Source organism: Zootoca vivipara, chromosome Z1 (assembly GCF_965207765.1).
Source record: "Zootoca vivipara chromosome Z1, rZooViv2.hap1.1, whole genome shotgun sequence".
NCBI classification, from domain to species: domain Eukaryota; kingdom Metazoa; phylum Chordata; class Lepidosauria; order Squamata; family Lacertidae; genus Zootoca; species Zootoca vivipara.
In genome coordinates this window covers 74,746,005-74,764,198 of record NC_142583.1, presented here as the reverse complement: position 1 = coordinate 74,764,198, position 18,194 = coordinate 74,746,005, and the positions used below count along the sequence as shown (strand labels likewise).

The following is an 18,194-nucleotide window of genomic DNA, read 5'->3' as shown; positions in this document are numbered from 1 at the left end:
GAGGCCTGGGCAAGGGAGGGGCCGGGAAGGGAGCTAGCTCTCTTATCTCCCTCCCCGATCTCTTGCAATCAGCTGCTGAGCGGGTTCCTTCCTATATATGTGTGTGTGTGTGTGTGTGTGTGTGTGTGTGTGTGTGTATATATATATATATATATATATATATATATATATATATATATGACGATCTGCCTTTCGCCCCTGGGCAATTCGGCTCTAGGGACCAAGCATTCACTCCATAAGACGCACAGACACTTCCTCTTACTTTTTAGGAGGAAAAAAGTGCGTCTTATGGAACGAAAAATACGGTATTTGCCAAGCTAATACATTTTTAAAGGACACTCCAAAGCAAGCAAAGCTCAGGGGGAGGGAACCAAATGATCCAATAATCTGCATATTTTAAGCATGAGGCAGCTTGGCAAAAGCAAATTTGTAGGACAAAGAGGACAGGTGTATCTAGACACCCAAAAATTTACAGCTCTCTAAGGAAGGCCAACCACCTGATGACAGAAGCAACAGGCCAAATGGAAACAGGACTTCAGACCCCCAGGGCAGCCAAAGTCAAGGCAAATATAATGCCTGAGAGCAGAAAATATTAATAGTCATGTTTTTGTTGATTTGATTTTTTTATTCACCCTTCTCCCTACGGTCCTGGGACATGTTACAAGTCAGCATTTAAAATTCAATATTAAAAGCAGTTTGAAACCAAGTATCCCCTCCCCCAGGTCATCAGACTAGTGTGCTACAACACAATTTCTTCATTTTTTTTCTATCTACCTCCTTCTTAGATCAGAAGGAAATGAAAAAAAGAGAAGACTTTCAAATGGCATTGAAAATGATTCGAAGCACTGTTGTTGGGACTGATTCAAAGTATAAGGACAAGGATGGTAAGCATTTTATATACAAATCCTCATTTTTGCTAGAACAAAAATTTAATTTAAACAGACTTCAATTCCTGTAGTTCAATTTGGGATTCATATTGAGTGAGCAATACATATATTCAATGAAACTCATCACCCAGCAGAGTTTATCACTTTTTCATTGCTCAGCAGGAAGAAAAGCAAGGGATTGCTATTCTCACATCTTCCCACTAGAAATGCTGTCCTCCCCCATCACACTGTAATTCAGAGAAACATAGAAACATAGAGTTGGAAGAGACCACAAGGGCCATCCAGTCCAACCCCCTGCCGAGCAGGAAACACCATCAAAGCATTCCTGACAGATGGCTATCAAGCCTCTGCTTCACAATGTTCGTGCTAGTGCAAGATTCTAGCACTAGCACAAGGGAACGTTGCCCCCACTTCTCCCTGCATGCCATCACCAACGCTGCTCTCCAAGGTGGGGGAAAACTTTAGAACAGATTGGAGGGAAAGGGGCTGAAGATTGTATTGCACAAGGAGAAATCCTTGCAGTGACATAACGTTCTGCTTAACTCTATGTGGAATGCAACTCAGTATTCATCAGAAAAAGAGTTTGGGTGCCTCTATTTTCTTAGATCTCACAAAGCATAATTAAATATGCAAAGTATTGTTTGTATATTTGGCTTTTCTGTGGGACTCGAGGCGAGAATTGTTTTGTGACCCTGTGATTCCCAGCAGAAAAGGAGGACATAGAAGGGGAACATAAAAGATGAGTGAGCCACTTTTAATATGAGAATAGGATAGTGGATGGCATGGGTCTTTGGTCTGATCCAGCCGCAGGATTCTTCTGCGGCTTTTCATTGTTGATCTCAGCCACAGAGAATCAAATCTGCCCTCATATCTATAAGAACCCCATCCTGGAACTCTGCTTCTTGTTTTAGGCTTGAGTGTTCCAAAATGTTTGGAAATGGTTTCTTAATGTTTGCAGGTTGTTATTTCAGATATTCCTGCCTTAAACTGTTTCAAATCTTTTAGACTTCCAAATACTCGCTGCAGCTGAAAACTTAACACGGGAACTACAGTTTCGTACCAACAGAAATAACCAACTGCAAAAGGCAATTGGTAAGATACCCTATGATGCTGAAGAATTGCCCTGCAGTGGGAACCTGTCCTGAGTCTGCACCAGCTGAATGCACTCTGAAGCCAGAGCAGAGTGCTGCCCTCCTTTGCATTCGGCCACCCTAGGGAAACAGAGATATTCAATTTAGCTTTCCTGATCTGCTGAATTTAGATTTAGCTTCTATGGTGAGGAAAGAAAAGACTTTGTCATTCTTTGCTATAGCAGGGACAATCAAAACAGGTCAGCTAAGAGACATGTCCTTTATTATATTCACCCATGAGAGAGAGATTCTTGAATAGCACTCCCGGGGCAACTTCTGCCAACTTGGTCAGAGAGACTGCTGGGTGATTGGTGCAAAAGCAGAATCTCACTCCTGTTTCACAAGCCCATGATCAAAAATAAGCCCTCAAGCCCACTCACATAGTGAACTGGCTCATTGGCATGTGGGTTAGAATACCCGTGGACAATAGCAACCCACTCTCTACCAACGGGCCTGATCTGGTGCCACAGCAAGTACCCAGACCGCCAAAGCTAGGTCACAATAGGGTCCTCCATTTATCTGCACAGGTCTCTAAGGTGGGTTCTCCTTCACTGGAAACACTTCCTAAATAGGTATTGCATTTTAGGTGGGTTCCCACGAAGCAAGGACCTCTATTGAGCTAACAGAACTTGACAACATGGGCAAAGCAAATGTTTACAGACATTTCTGAAGGCCTAGGCCACTCCCACTCTCATTGTGCTTGTTTGCCTAAACTCCCAAGCTGAGAACCATATTGTCACAGGAACGCTGGTGGCTACTCTAGAGTAACGACTCCGGCACGTTGCCTTTTCATGCTTTTATTAAGTGCAGACTATTTACAATGTACATGTTCTCAGTCTGGGTCAGTACCCCGGAATGTACAATGTACATGTTCTCAGTCTGGGTCAGTACCCCGGAATGGGGATTCCCGCGTTTTCCTCCAACAAAGTAGTCTGGGAATCCCCAATCTCCTCCCCCTCTTCTTCACGCGCAACTCCGGAACTGGAGGGATGGGTCTCCTAGCCGTGCTTTCCGACCTCCCTCTTTCCCTTTCCCTTCCTTCCTCTCCTGGTCGGCCCAGGGGCTCTGTGACCCTGTCAGACCCCTGCCCTCTGCTTCCTGTTTCTCCGCTGGAATCATCTCCCTCCCCACTCCCGCTGGTGCTTGGAGAGGAACTCGTTGTCACAATGGGAGGGGGCAGTCTATAGTTCCTGTCCCTCACACATATCTTAAGAGTTTAAGGGCCAATGGCAATAGCCCAAATCCTGAAATGTCCTGTGATTGGATACCATGTAACAAATCAGAACCTAGGGGCTCAGAATCCTTAGTGCAGACCCAAGCTCAAGCAACGAAAGACCATTGAATAGATAACATCCCTCCCTCTTAGGCTTGAAACTGCATCCATGTCAACACACATAGCCATCAAAGTGGAGAGGGCAGTGCCTCACCCTCTGGGAGTGCTGAAGTTCCTTGCCTTGGGTCCTTGGGGATGCTGATGGAGCTGCAGCTGGTGTCGTGGGTGTCACTGGTGTCATTGACTCTGCGCTGTCTGGTGGTGCAGTGTTGGGGCCCCATTCCTCAGCCCTACCCTGGGCCACAGGGTTCTCCCCAGGTGCATCACTCTGTGAACCAAGCTGATCATTCGCCTTGTCCCTGTGTTCTGGTGTGGTAGCAGTGGCTGGAGCTGGGGCATCAGCCATGTAGTGGCGCCGGGTTTGGTCCACATGCTAGCAGTGGACCAACTGAACATTTGTTGTGGCAGCCTTGTAGGAGACTGGCCCAGTGCCCTGGTAACAGCAATGGAGAGCAAGGCAGGGCTATCCCCATAGTCCTTGATGTAGACAGGGTCCTCAGGGGTGAAGGATTTGGGTGCCGCCGGAGCCTCCCGGCCAAGAGGTCAATCAGATGCAAGATTGGGGTTCAGCCAATTCAGGAGTAATTCCAGCTTTTGGTTCATGAGTAGCTCTGCTGGGCTTCAACCTGTGGCAATGCAGGGTTTGATGTGCTGCTGCTGCAGGACATCCACTAGGCACTTGTTCCAGTCCCCATGGGCAATCCAGGTGAGGGATTCCTTGGTGGTCCTCACCATTCTCTAAGCCCGTCAATTCGTTGATGGTTGAAACGGTGCTGCTCTGACATGCCGGATTAGGTTGTCGGCCATGAACTTTTGGAACTCAGCTGACATGAACTGTACTCCATGATCAGACATGATGCTGTCTGGCAGGCCGTGTATGGTTAAGAAAGACCCACAGCAGGGCCCAGATGACGATCCTGGAGGTCATTGCTGAGACTGGCACCACCTCAAGCCACTTTGACAAGGAGTCCATAATGATCAAGAATGTCTGGCCTTGGCCCGAACCAGCAAAATTAATGTGGAGTCTTGACCATGGTGTGCCTGTCATCTCCTACCTTTGTATTGGGGCCTGAGGCATGGCTGGTCAGGACTCTTGTCTGGTCTGGCAGTGCTGGGCCCACTCTTCTACTGTTGCATCACTGCCTGGCCAGATGTAGCTACTGGCCAGAACTTTCATATGGACAATGCCTGGGTGACTCACATGGGGAGCCTCCAGAACTCTGGTCCACTGCTTAGCAGGGATCGTTATGCGGTTCCCCCACAGAAGGAATCCCTTGTGGATTGACAGCTTATGTTACCGGGAGACAAATGGGGAGAATTCTGCATCAAGGCAACTCTCCAGCCACCCCTTCCACATCCAGTTGAGGACACGGGAGATGGTGCGATGCTTCACCAAGTGTGTGGTGACATCAGTGGCATGGAGCGGCGGCTGGGGCAGAGTCTCCAGCAGCATCACACTGTGGGCTGCGGATGGATAAGCGTCTATGTCTGGTAATGGCAGGTAGCTTAGGGCATTTGTGTGGCCCAGGCTCTTGCCAGGAACATTGTGCAACATGTATTCATATACATTGAGAAAGATGGACCACCTTAGCACCCTCGGGCACAGGACCTGGGGCGTCTTTCGAACAACAGCAAAAGGCCCAGCAGAGACATGTGGTCATGTGTCATGAAGTGGTGGCCATAGATGTAGTCATGGAACTTCTTCACTTCTGCCACAATAGCAAGGGCCTCATTTTCAATCTGGGCATAATTGCATTCTGTAGATGACAAAGTCCTGGAGTGGAATGCAATGTGGGTCTCTCACCCATCTGGCAACTGGTGGCTAAGGAAAAGGACTGCGCCAATTCCACATTGAGAGGCATCACAGGCAAGCACAATGGGCTTGGTCTCATCAAAATGGGTAAGGAAGCTTTCAGAGGAGTGCAGGTGTTTGACAGCATTGAAAGCAGCATTCTGAGCATGGCCCCAGATCCAATGAGATTTCTTGTCCAATAGCCAGTGCAGGTCCTCCATGATTGCAGCCTTGTGTGGAAGAAAGGAGTGGCGTGATTGGGTATCATGTATCGAATCTGAACACGGGGTCAGAATCCTTAGTTCATATTCGAATTCAGGCAAATACAGAGCATTGAATACATAATAGGTAAAGTGATTATAAAATAGTTTATAAAGCTTTAGATGTGAAAGCAGAGAAGGGGAACGAATGCAGATTGCGTCACTTGTACATAAAAACAAGTGAAGGATGTTAAGCACCAAAACACACATTTTGTGAGAGTTGTATAATGCCATTTCCCCTCTTTCTCTCTGACCCTGGGAAATATGATTGCCTTTAAGGACATTATGACAAAACCAAGCCTAAACCCTGATTGAAATGGATATAGAAGATCAGTTTCCTTCAATAGCACCTGGATCTGATCCACGACCACCCACTCAAGAACCTTGCCCAGGAAGTATCTTTAAAGATACTCTACCAAAAGTTTTAGAAAAGATACAGGACTTTGGTCAGGTCACAGGTTTTAAATTAAATTTAAATAAAACTAAGCTTTTTGTGAGGGACAGAACGTACAGGCAGGTCCCTCCCATCTTAAGCAGCAGCTCATCACCCAATGGGAGCGCTAGTGGGGAGGAAGAGATCTCCAGCGGAGATTCAGGAAGTGGTGTCCGAGGCTCAGGCAAGGTAGTGGAGACCATGCCCAGTGTGGGAAGGGAAGTGGGAAGCAAAGGAAGAAGACCAGTCCCACCGACCCCGGAACTGAGGAGGAAGCGACGGGGCGGAGATTCAGTATGCCGAGACTACTTTGCTGGAGGAAAACGCGCGAATCTCCATTTGGAGGTTCTGACCCTTAACGGACAACATGTACATAGTACTGCTCTGCACTGTAAATAATCAGCACTAAATAAAAGCATGAAAAGACAACGCCTGGAGGAGTCGTTACTCTAGAGTAGCCACCAACACGCCTGTGACACTTTTGGTTAAAAATATGACGGAAGAAGAAAAGAAGATTTACAACAGAAAACAGATTCAGTTATACATAAAAAAAGAAAATATCTAGAAGTTTTGTTAACAGCTAAGAATATTTATATAAAGTCAATCATGAGAAAGTATGGAAAGAAATAAAAGAAAGACTTAGACATATGGGGAAGAATGAACTTATCATTTTGGGGAAGAATATCATTGAAAAAATGAATGTACTACCAAGAATGTTATTCTTATTTCAATCAGCCCCAGAAATAGGCAGTGTCGGATACTTCGAGCAATGGCAAAAAGACATTTCCAGGTTTATGTGGCAGGGGAAGAAACTAAGGATAAAATATAAATTTCTACCCTATGCAAGAGAGAGAGGAGGTTTCGCCCTGCCAGATCTGAAATTCTACTATGAAGCATCCTGTTTCTGCTGGATCCAGGATGCTGGATTACACTGGTAATAGACAAAAAGATAAGACAAAAAGCAAGGTATAAGTCACGAGATATCAAGATCCAAAAAGAACTTTTAGAAAATACTAAAACTGTACAAAATGTATATAACCTGCTCCTAGAATGGCATAGAAAGGACGAACAGGTTAATTCGGTTATGATAATCTGGGCAAGGGAGTTAGGACATGACATACAAATGGCAGATTGGGAGAGGCTATGGAGAACAGATTTGAAAATCACAGCATGTTGTACACTGAAAGAAAATTATATGAAAATGATGTATTGGTGGTATATAACTGCTCTGGTTCACCAGAAGCGGCTTAGTCATGCTGGCCACATGACCTGGAAGCTGTCTGTGGACAAAAGGCGGCTCCCTCAGCCTATAGAGCGAGATGAGTGCCACAACCCCAGAGTCGTTCGCGACTGGACTTAATGGTCAGGGGTACCTTTACCTTTACCTCACCTCCTACTAAGTTATCCAAAATGGATAGATCAAGCTCTAAAATGTAAAGAAAAAGAGTGTACCTTTTATCATATGTGGTGGTCATGCAAGATAACAAAGTCTTTCTGGCAACCGATATATAATAAATTGGGGGGGGGGGTAAACTTACATTTGTTAGAAAACCAGAAGCATTTCTGTTAGGAAGCACAGGTTCCGATATCCCAAAAGACCAGAAAAAACTGTTTATCTACGCAACAACTGCTGCAAGGATGCTACTAGCCCAAAGATGGAAAGAAGCAACAGTTCCGAGTGGGACTTCCACTTGAGGTGCCACGGAAGATGGCTGAAAATTCCACCGCTCCGGCTCTCACGGGGTAATTAGAGGCTGAGATGGGAGTATCAGCCTCCCAAAATCTTCCAGGTGCTCAACAACCCAGCCCCAAATTCAGAAGGGAGGAGGGGCTGGGGGCACCAGATGGAAGGCCCCGGAGAGAGTCTGGCTCTCCTGGACGCTGTCTCTGCGAGCGAATCAAGTTCCATTTCTTAAGATGAAAAATTGGATTTAAGTTTTGGACATGCTTCAAGAGAGGAGGGAGGAATTACTCTGCTAAACAACCCAGCCACTGAGGTGCCAAAAAAGACTGAATCGAAGATGGACTAACATCAAGTTGGTATGTTGGAACGGAATGGAAAGGGGGGGGGAGCCTATTTTATTATTGTATTTTGCTTCATTATATCACTCGGTAAAAAACCCCAGAAGAACCGTTTGCAATATTTATAAAAGCGAGACTGGAAAGTTTGGTATTCATTGATATAATATGGCTTTAAAATTATAAACTGTGTGGAAATGAAAATATTATATAATTTAGGTTTTTGATCTTTGATTTGCTTGGAAGAGGATAAAAGATTCTCCAATTTGTTGACATCTGACAGAAGCAGGATCTCATTAGCCACTGAAGTCTTCATAAAAAAAACCTTGGACGGTTTCCTGGAATCTTTGTTGGAGTAGTGTCGCAGTTACCATTTGGAAATCCGCCATATTGGAAGGCAAGACCTGGCTGCAAAATTATAAATAGTGAGCCTTTAATATGTCATTATATCTGTATTTCCAGTTTGATTTGGTAAAGCTCCCCTGGAAAGGCTAATGTTTGATGCAACCGGTTCTGGAAAATTACTGAGCAGACACTTAGACTTGATTTTATTGCTACTATGTAAAGATGGCAGCTGCCAGCAGTGAAAAGTCTCTTGGATTGACTCAGCAGAAACACCAGCGTGGGAGGAGAAACTGTGAACTTATGGAAGGGATTCATAGACATAAAATCGAAACAGAAACAGATCATTGTTTGTTTTAACTCGCTTGTGGGGACAACTCAGAGGGTGCAAAAGAATGAAGGATAACAACAGAAAGATAAAGAGGAACCATCGGGAATGATTATGAAATGCAGTAGAATTGCAATGATAATCATAGCCTTCCGAACTTGAAGCATGGGAAGTTTAATTTTGTTTTTTTTTACAATTTGGCAGAATATTTGGATTATTTTGATGCATATGTATAATTTGGAATTGTTGTTGTTGAGTTGTTTAGTCGTGTCCGAATCTTCGTGACCCCATGGACCAGAGGACGCCAGGCACTCCTGTCTTCCATTGCCTCCCGCAGTTTGGTCACACTCACGTTAGAATCATAGAATCATAGAGTTGGAAGAGACCAGTCCAACCCCCTGCCAAGCAGGAAAGACCATCAAAGCATTCCTGACAGATGGTTGTCAAGCCTCCGCTTAAAGACCTCCAAAGAAGGAGACTCCACCCCACACCTTGGCAGCAAATTCCACTGTCGAACAGTCTTTCCTTACTGTCAGGAAGTCTTTCCTAATGTTTAGGTGGAATCTTCTTTCTTGTAGCTTGAATCCATTGTTCCGTGTCCGCTTCTCTGAAGCAGCAGAAAACAACCTTCTACCCTCTTCCATATGAATGTTGGTGGCTTCAAGAACACTGTCCAACCATCTCGTCCTCTGTCTTCCCCTTCTCCTAGTGCCCTCAATCTTTCCCAACATCAGGGTCTTTTCCAGGGGGTCTTCTCTTCTAATGAGGTGGCCAAAGTATTGGAGCCTCAGCTTCACGACCTGTCCTTCCAGTGAGCACTCAGGGCTGATTTCCTTAAGAATGGATAGGTTTGATCTTCTTGCAGTCCATGGGACTCTCAAGAGTCTCCTCCAGCACCAGAATTCTAAAACATAAATTCTTCGGCAATCAGCCTTCTTTATGGTCCAGCTCTCACTTCCATATATCACTACTGGGAAAACAATAGTTTTAACTATACGGACCTTTGTCGGCAAGGTGATGTCTCTGCTTTTTAAGATGCTGTCTAGGTTTGTCATTCCTTTTCTCCCAAGAAGCAGGCGTCATTTAATTTTGTGACCGCTGTCACCATCTACAGTGATCATGGAACCCAAGTGTCAGAGGGCCTGATGTGGCTACTCTAGAGTAACGACTCCAGCATGGTCTTTTTAGGCTTTTATTAAGTGCTGATTATTTACAGTGGTCAGAGCGGTTAATATACATCCTTAAGGTGAGGTGTCAGAACCTCCGAATGGCGATTGGCGCGTTTTCCTCCAGCATAGAAGCTTTGGAAGACCCAACCTCTTCCCCCTACGTTTGCGTCGCAATTCCGGAGTTGGGGGAATTGGCCTTCCCCCCCTGCTCCCATCTTCCTGTCCCACCTGGGGCATGGGCTCCGCAACCTTGCCTGAGCCTCGGACACTACTTCCTGACTCTCCGCTGGAGGCAGAGCTCTCCTTGCTCTCTCCAGCGCTTGGGGATGGGCTGGAACTTAAGATGGGAGCGACTTCCCTGTATCCCTTGTCCCTCACACCAAGAAAGTAAAATCTTTCACTGCCTCCATTTCTTCCCAGGAGGTGATGGGACCAGTGGCCATGATCTTAGTTTTTTTGATGTTGAGCTTCAGACCATATTTTGCGCTCTCCTCTTTCACCTTCATTAAAAGGTTCTTTAATTCCTCCTCACTTTCTGCCATCAAGGTTGTTTCATTAGCATATCTGAGGTTGCTGTTATTTCTTCAGGCAATCTTAAGCCCGGCTTGGGATCAATGATTGTCGTGGCGAAGGGGCTTGAATAACTCAGAGAAGCTATGAGCTATGCCGTGCAGGGCCACCCATGATAGACAGGTCATAGTGGAGAGTTTTGACTAAACGTGAGCCACCTGGAGCAGGAACTGGTAAACTTCTCTAGTATCCCTGCCAAGAAAACTCCATAATTTGGAATATTTAATGTGATTGGATTGGATTGTTGAAGTGGAAAAGTTAATAAGAATGATTTTTTTTTTTTTAAAAAAAGAACCTTTCCGAGCAAAGAAGAATGGCAAACTATGCTGAAATGGCAAAACTGACCGGGAGACTCAGGAATCAAGAAGATAATGACTTTTAAAAAGCTGTCCCCTCCCTGCTAGTTTGTTTCAGCCACAAGGGGAAGAGCCCAGGGCGCAAGTGGTTTTCCTGACCGATCCAAGCACCTTGTCTGCATTCTTGAACCTTTCTGATTGAAACACACCCAACGCAACGGAAACAGACTCTGCTCTGGACACCCTTTGAAATTCATCTGCTGTAATAGGGTCAAGGTGCAAGCAATTTTATCCTCCAAATGCTTTGCAAACAAGTCACAGAAAGCTGCTTTCAGTTCTACCACCTCCTTTGGGGCAGACTGTAGCAGGCCCTGCGCTACCCAGGAAAGCTCTGCTGGATAGCACAATGGAGGAAACAAAGCAAGGCTTCTTTGTATCCTTCACTGCCACTTGGTCGGCTCGAGGATGAGCCCTCACCAGTAGTTCATTGCATTCAACCAGATTTATCCTCCACACACGTTCAAACCATCTCCCCACTTCTTCTTTCGCCCTCACCTCTGCAGTATACCAGGGGACCAAACAGGATGCATGAAGTGGGAGAGGGCGCTCAGGGCCAATTGTGTCAATGGCCCAAGCCAAGGCAGAGGGCATTCTGGGTAGCTGCGCCTATACTGTGGCATTCCCTCCCACCAGATGTTAAGGGGGGGAAAAAACTTTCTGACTTTCAGAAGATATCTGAAGGTAGCCTTGTTCAGAGAAGTTTTTAATGGTTTTTGTACAATTGTGTTTTAATTTGTTGGAAGTCTCCCAGAGTGGACAGGGGGGAAAAACATATAAATAAAGTATTAGTAGTATCTTACTCGGCTACTAGTGATCGCCAAAGAAGGAAGTAGTAGTAGTAGTAGTAGTAGTAGGCGGTTGTGCCAGAGCTTGGTCAAAGCTCAGCAGGAGCACCAGTCAGACCAGCTGGAAAATCTCCCAGAGCCATTTGGAGGCCCACTGGATTCATCCTGTCAGCTCAGACAGGGAGACTGCTGGGCAGCAAACTGGGTGGTAAACCAGCAGAATCCTCATCTGTCCCAGTTGCCCAATGCCAGCAACACACACTCTAGATTCCCCTCCCTCCCCCTCCCTAACTGAACAGAGAGCCCGGAGAAAGAGAATTTTGATAAACCACAGCTACTCCCCCTCTCCAACCTCCATGTCTGCCCTAATTCTGCCCTAATTCTGCACTAAGCATCTCTCAAATAAAAGATTCTTGACTGCACTCCCTTTTCCAGCTATGCCCCCCAGGTATTTCCTGCAGCATCGTGAAGGGGTTGAAGAGTTAATGTTGTTCTTGTTTTAATCTTTCTGAGCTTCCTAGATGGATATATGTTATCATGTGGCCGCAGAAATGAACTTAACAAAAATATTTGAAATGCACAGACATACAAGGTGGTTCCCCTTAAATTCCCTATCTTGTTTTCTTTTTCTCTTCTTCCTCCATATCTGGCTTGACTCAAAGACATCATTTATAAAAACGAGAAGGATGGTTGGATTTATGATGAACATGCGTACTATTGGTTTTCTACTGAGCTACGTTCATGGATCGATTCCCAAAAAGCGTGTGAGAGGGAAGGCGCCAAGCTCGTTTCTATTGAAACAGAGGAAGAACAGGTGAGGGTATCATGGAAATGACTCTAGAGGAGCTTGCAAGGTATATCCCTCTCCCAGCCCCATAGCCCAGGTAGAGGGGCTACAGGGGTGCTACAGGGCACAGACATGGGTGAGACCCCATCGTCATCCCATCAAGCATACCACAACCAGACTGATTCCAGTGTCTCTGTAACCAACAAACAAGCATAGATACAGAAATTGGAGCATTTGCCACACAGGTCACTGTCCCCCTAGATCAGTGGTCCTCAACCTTGGGCCTCCAGATGTTTTGAGACTACAATTCCCATGATCCCTGACCACTGGTCCTGCTAGCTAGGGATCATGGGAGTTGTAGGCCAAAATCATCTGGAGGCCCAAGGTTGAGGACCACTGCCCTAGATGGTTCCAAGACCAACTGTTCTATGGCAAAGCCATTTATAGTATCTGGAAATTTAAACTCTGTGTCATGACTGGAACACATATGTAGCCAGCCTTTGTGAGGGCAGGTGAAGTTACCCTTCTTTGCAATTGTGAGGGACAGGGGATATCGCGAAGTCCCTCCCCTCCTGAGTTCAAGCCCATCCCCGAGCACAGGGGAAAGCAGAGAGAGTTCCGATTCCAGTGGGGAAGCAGGAAGTCGTGTCCGAGGCTCAGGCAAGGTAGAGGAGCCAGGGTCCCAGGTGGGACAGGAAGGGGCAAATAAGGGGGGGAGACCCATCCCCCCAACTCCGGAATTACGCAGAAAGAGGAGGGGAAAGAGGATGGGTCTGCCAAAGCTTTTGTGTTGGAGAAAGACGCGCCAAAAGCCATTCGGAGGTTCTGAACCCGACTGAACACATGGCTCCGTGTATATAGCAATGACTTCAGCACTGTAAATACGCAGCACCAATAAAACAATAAAATGCAGAGCTGTGTAGAGTCGTTACTCTGAAGTAGCCCGCTCCGGCCACTGTGACAGCAATATTTCCTCTTTGGGATATTTCCTTGATTCCATAATCATCACCCATCGTCATCATCATCATCATAATCATCATCACCATTTGGATCAGGGGGAGAATAGCATATCCTCAGCACACAATTATTCTTGGTTCTTGGTGCTTGATGCAACCATACATGGAATAATATGTATAATTTTGATTACTGCTTCCCCCCCCCCAAAAAAAATGGATTGGGTCTTCAGTAGTGACACCTGCTCCTTTTGAAATGTTTTTGTTTTATATCTGTTCAGTGTTTGAAAAGGGCTATAGTCTCCCCAAGGAAGGGAAATTGTATAGCAATGTTTTGGGATGCTCCTTATTCCTACTGAAGATTTTCTGGTTTTTCTTTCTCTCCACCCCTACCGTAGATATTTATAAACGAGAATGTAAAACGCCTTCATAAGTTGTTTTGGACTGGACTCTTTAGCGACCAGGAGCGGGGATGGAAATGGCTGTCAGGTTTGAAGATTGAAAGCGGAAAGGAGAAGTAAGTTTTTGAAGCAACATTTCTTAATGGCGTGTGCTCCAAAAAGTTGCAGATTCTGCTGACATAATTATTTCCCTCTCCAAATGTATTTTCGAATGCACGTTTCTCATCCTTTTAACATCACAGTAATCCAAGTTTATGCACCAACTACCGGTGCTGAAGAAACTGAAATTGACCAAATCTATGAAGACTTACAACACCTTCTAGAAATGACACCAAAGAAGGATGTTCTTCTCATTATATGGGATTGGAATGCTAAAGTAGGGAGTCAAAAGACAAAAGGAACAACTGGCAAGTTTGGCCTTGGAGTTCAAAACGAAGCAGGGCAAAGGCTAATAGAGTTCTGTCAAAAGAACAAGCTGGTCATCACAAACACTCTTTTCCAACAACACAAGAGATGACTCTACAAATGGACATCACCAGATGGGAAGCATCGAAATCGGATTGATCATATTCTCTGCAGCCAAAGATGGAGAAGCTCTATACAGTCAGCTGAAACCAGACCTGGAGCTGACAGTGGCTCAGATCATCAGCTTCTTATAGCAAAATCCCAGCTTAAAACTGAAGAAAGTAATAAAAACCACTGCGTCAGCAAGATACAATCTAAATCAAATCCCTTATGGATGCACAGTGGAAGTGAGGAACAGGTTTAAGGATTTAGATTTGGTGCACAGAGTGCCTGAAGAACAGGTTTAAGGATTTAGATTTGGTGGACAGAGTGCCTGAAGAACTATGGATGGAGGCTCGTAACATTATACAGGAGGCAGCAACAAAAACCATCCCAATGAAAAGGAAATGCAAGAAAGCAAAGTGGCTGTCCAATGAGACCTTACAAATAGTGGGGGAGAGAAGGCAAGCAAAATGCGAGGGAGATAGTGAAAGATACAGGAAATTGAATGCAGATTTCCAAACAATAGCAAGGAGAGAAAAGAGGCCTTCTTAAACAAGCAATGCAAAGAAATAGAGGAAAAAATAGACTGGGGAAAACCAGATACCTGTTCAATAAAATTGGAGATATGAAAGGAACATTTCGTGCAACGATTACCATAATAAAGGACAAAAGCGGTAAGGACCTTTCAGAAGCAGAAGACATCAGAAGAGGTGGCAAGAATACACAGAGGAATTATACCAGAAAGATATGGAGGTCTCGTACACCCCAGGTAGGGTGGTTGCTGACTTTGAGCCAGACATCCTGGAGAGTGAAGTCAAATGGGCCTTAGAAAGCACTGCTAATAACAAGGCCAGTGGAAGTGATGATATTCCAGCTGAACTATATAAAATTTTAAAAGGTGATGCTGTTAATGTGCTACACTCAATATGCCAGCAAATTTGGAAAACTCATCAATGGCCAGAGGATTGGAGAAGATCAGTCTACATCCCAATTCCAAAGAAGGGCAGTGCCAAAGAATGCTCCAACTACCGCACAATTGCCCTCATTTCACACGCTAGCAAGGTTATGCTTAAAATTCTACAAGGCAGGCTTAGGCCGTATGTGGACCGAGAACTCCAAGAAGTGCAAGCTGGATTTCGAAGGGGCAGAGGAACCAGAGACCAAATTGCAAACATGCACTGGTTTATGGAGAAAGCTAGAGAGTTCCAGAAAAACATCTACTTCTGCTTCATTGACTATGCAAAAGCCTTTGACTGTGTCGACCACAGCAAACTATGGCAAGTTCTTAAAGAAATGGGAGTGCCTGATCACCTCATCTGTCTCCTGAGAAATCTCTATGTGGGACAAGAAGCTACAGTTAGAACTGGATATGGAACAACTGATTGGTTCAAAATTGGGAAAGGAGTACGACAAGGCTGTATATTGTCTCCCTGCTTATTTAACTTATATGCAGAATTCATCATGAGAAAGGCTGGACTGGATGAATCCCAAACTGGAATTAAGATTGCCGGACGAAATATCAACAACCTCAGATATGCATATGACACAACCTTGATGGCAGAAAGTGAGGAGGAATTAAAGAACCTTTTAATGAGGGTGAAAGAGGAGAGCGCAAAATATGGTCTGAAGCTCAACATCAAAAAAACCAAGATCATGGCCACTGGTCCCATCACCTCCTGGCAAATAGAAGGGGCAGAAATGGAGGCAGTGAGAGATTTTACTTTCCTGGGCTACTTGATCACTGCAGATGGTGACAGCATTCATGAAATTAAAAGACGCCTGCTTCTCGGGAGAAAAGCAATGACAAACCTAGACAGTATCTTAAAAAGCAGAGACATCACCTTGCCGACAAAGGTCTGCATAGTTAAAGCTATGGTTTTCCTAGTAGTGATGTATGGAAGTGAGAGCTGGACCATAAAGAAGGCTGATCGCCGAAGAATTGATGCTTTTGAATTATGGTGCTGGGGGAGACTTGAGAGTCCCATGGACTGCAAGAAGATCAAACCTATCCATTCTTAAGGATGGCCACCTCATGAGAAGAGAAGACTCCCTGGAAAAGAACCTGATGTTGGGCTAGATGGAGGGCATAAGGAGAAGGAGACGACAGAGGATGAGATGGTTGGACAGTGTTCTCGAAGCCACCAACATGAGTCTGACCAAAGTGCGGGAGGCAGTGGAAGACAGGAGTGCCTGGCGTGCTATGGTCCATGGGGTCACGAAGAGTCAGGCACGACTAAACAACGAAACAACAACAATGACCTGTCTCTCTTGGGTGGCCCTGCATGGCCTAGCTAAAAGTTTCTCTGAGTTATTGAAGCCCCTTCGCCACGACAAGGCAGTGATCCATGAAGAAGGTTGCACCCAATACCAGCCACTAATCCTTTTTGGCAAAGGTATTGAGTAAACTTTACAAACGGGTAGGGGGATTGTGTAATACTAGCTGGGAACTTAAACCCTCTATGCCAGTGGTTCCCAGTTAGCTAAGAACTGTAGATCCCTTGTTTTTCAAAAACCAAGCCATGGGCCACCGTACCCTTCAACATTTGGATATCTCTGCAGCAGTATTTGTTATGTGAATGACACCATGGAGCCCCTGGGTGGGTGGTCCGTGGACCACCAATTGGGAATCACTGCTAAATGTGATCTTGTTGTTGTTGTTGTTTAGTCGTTTAGTCGTGTCCGACTCTTCGTGACCCCATGGACCATAGCACGCCAGGCACTCCTGTCTTGCGCTGCCTCCCGCAGTTTGGTCAAATTCATGTTCATGTGATCTTAGACTTGATCAAAGGGCAGATCTCACCCAAACATCTCATGGGAGTAAAAAAAAACACCTACTGCACCATTACTAGTAATATCAATTTAATAGATTCACAGAGCGTTAAAAATGGGGGAGTTCTAGAATACATTTATCACAGAATTTTAGTGCTGTGTAGTGGGACTTGATTTAGTATAAAGTGGACACTGGAGAATGCAAGTGCCAATAAGAGTGAGGCTAGGGTGATACCTCTGTCAACTATGGATAATTGATTAAAGTAAACTTAGAGCCATCATGTTAGATTTAGATAAGATATAGCATATCATTTCAATCAACCCTATAATGGCTTTGTGGTTATAGATTATATTTTGTAATTCATTTGAGGACATAGCTATTTTTCTTTCTGTAATAGTTTCATTGCTATCCTCATGCATGCGGTGGGTGATGGATGTGAGATGAGGTGGATAAAGGTGGATGCAAATCTAAGGAGGTTTTAATTTGCTCAGAACAATCACTCCTGTGCTAACTCTGCAATGAGAGAGTAAGGATCTCACTTTCAACACTCTCTCTCCAACACCCACAATGAATCAGAGGAGATCCGAGGAGGATGTGGGTGCATATGGAAAGGAGAGAGGGAAATGGCAATCCTGGCAATAGCAGAGGTACTGCATTGGATACTGCCCAAACTAAATTGACTGAAAGTTCTTGTGTGCACCACTGAGCCTTCCAAAGAGACACCCTCACTTTTTTGTAGTTTCCTATCAGAAATCACTTCATGTTAAAAGAAAATAGACAATCTTGACCCACAGATTTTTTTAACACGGTTAGAATTCTAAAATGTGGGGAGAAAAATCCATCCCTATTCTGGGTGGATGTTAAGAGAAAAAGAGATAAACCTCTTTTTAATGGTAGAAGGCACAGGGAGCAGGTGAGGAAGTAGACATCCAATCTTGATGGATCAGTGCTGGTTTTTCTTTTCTTTTCAGGTTCGTTTCACTACCTTTTTATGAATGCGGTGGAATGACCTGGGATTGTGACGACAGATGCTGGCTAGCAGGACAATGTCATCTACAAGCGCCGTATATTTGTAAGAAGGTGGCTGATGATACTTGGATCAATTAAGACACCTTAAGATGAATGAAATTGGATCCCATGATCTCTACATAAAAGCGAAACCAAGAGATCACCCCACCCCACTGTTTTAATGCACAATCCACACTCTGCCATCTAGGTTATGGGATTCTCTGACATCAGCCCTCAAAATCATCTTGAAAAGACCTTATTCTGCAAGCTCAAATGTAGATGGCTACAAAAATAGAGAATGGAAGAATCCAGTCATAGTCTGTTTTATTTATTTATTTATTTGCAATGCATACCAATATTTGTT

The 18,194-nt window shown here is 44.9% G+C and overlaps 1 protein-coding gene and 1 long non-coding RNA gene across 5 annotated transcripts in view; one reads left to right on the top strand and one right to left on the bottom strand.

The window, feature by feature from the left end:
* The window catches only part of LOC148687432 (uncharacterized), a 75,989-nt gene that overhangs the window by 54,750 nt on the left and 3,045 nt on the right, over positions 1–18,194 (bottom strand). The window lies entirely within an intron of this gene.
* LOC148687433 (C-type lectin domain family 4 member M-like) lies at positions 786–18,031 on the top strand. Its single transcript, XM_088660796.1, has 5 exons — positions 786–884; positions 1,893–1,979; positions 12,067–12,218; positions 13,543–13,661; positions 17,770–18,031. The coding sequence occupies exons 1-5, from the start codon at positions 797–799 to the stop codon at positions 17,927–17,929; spliced, it is 606 nt and encodes a 201-aa protein (XP_088516922.1). The 5' UTR covers positions 786–796; the 3' UTR covers positions 17,930–18,031.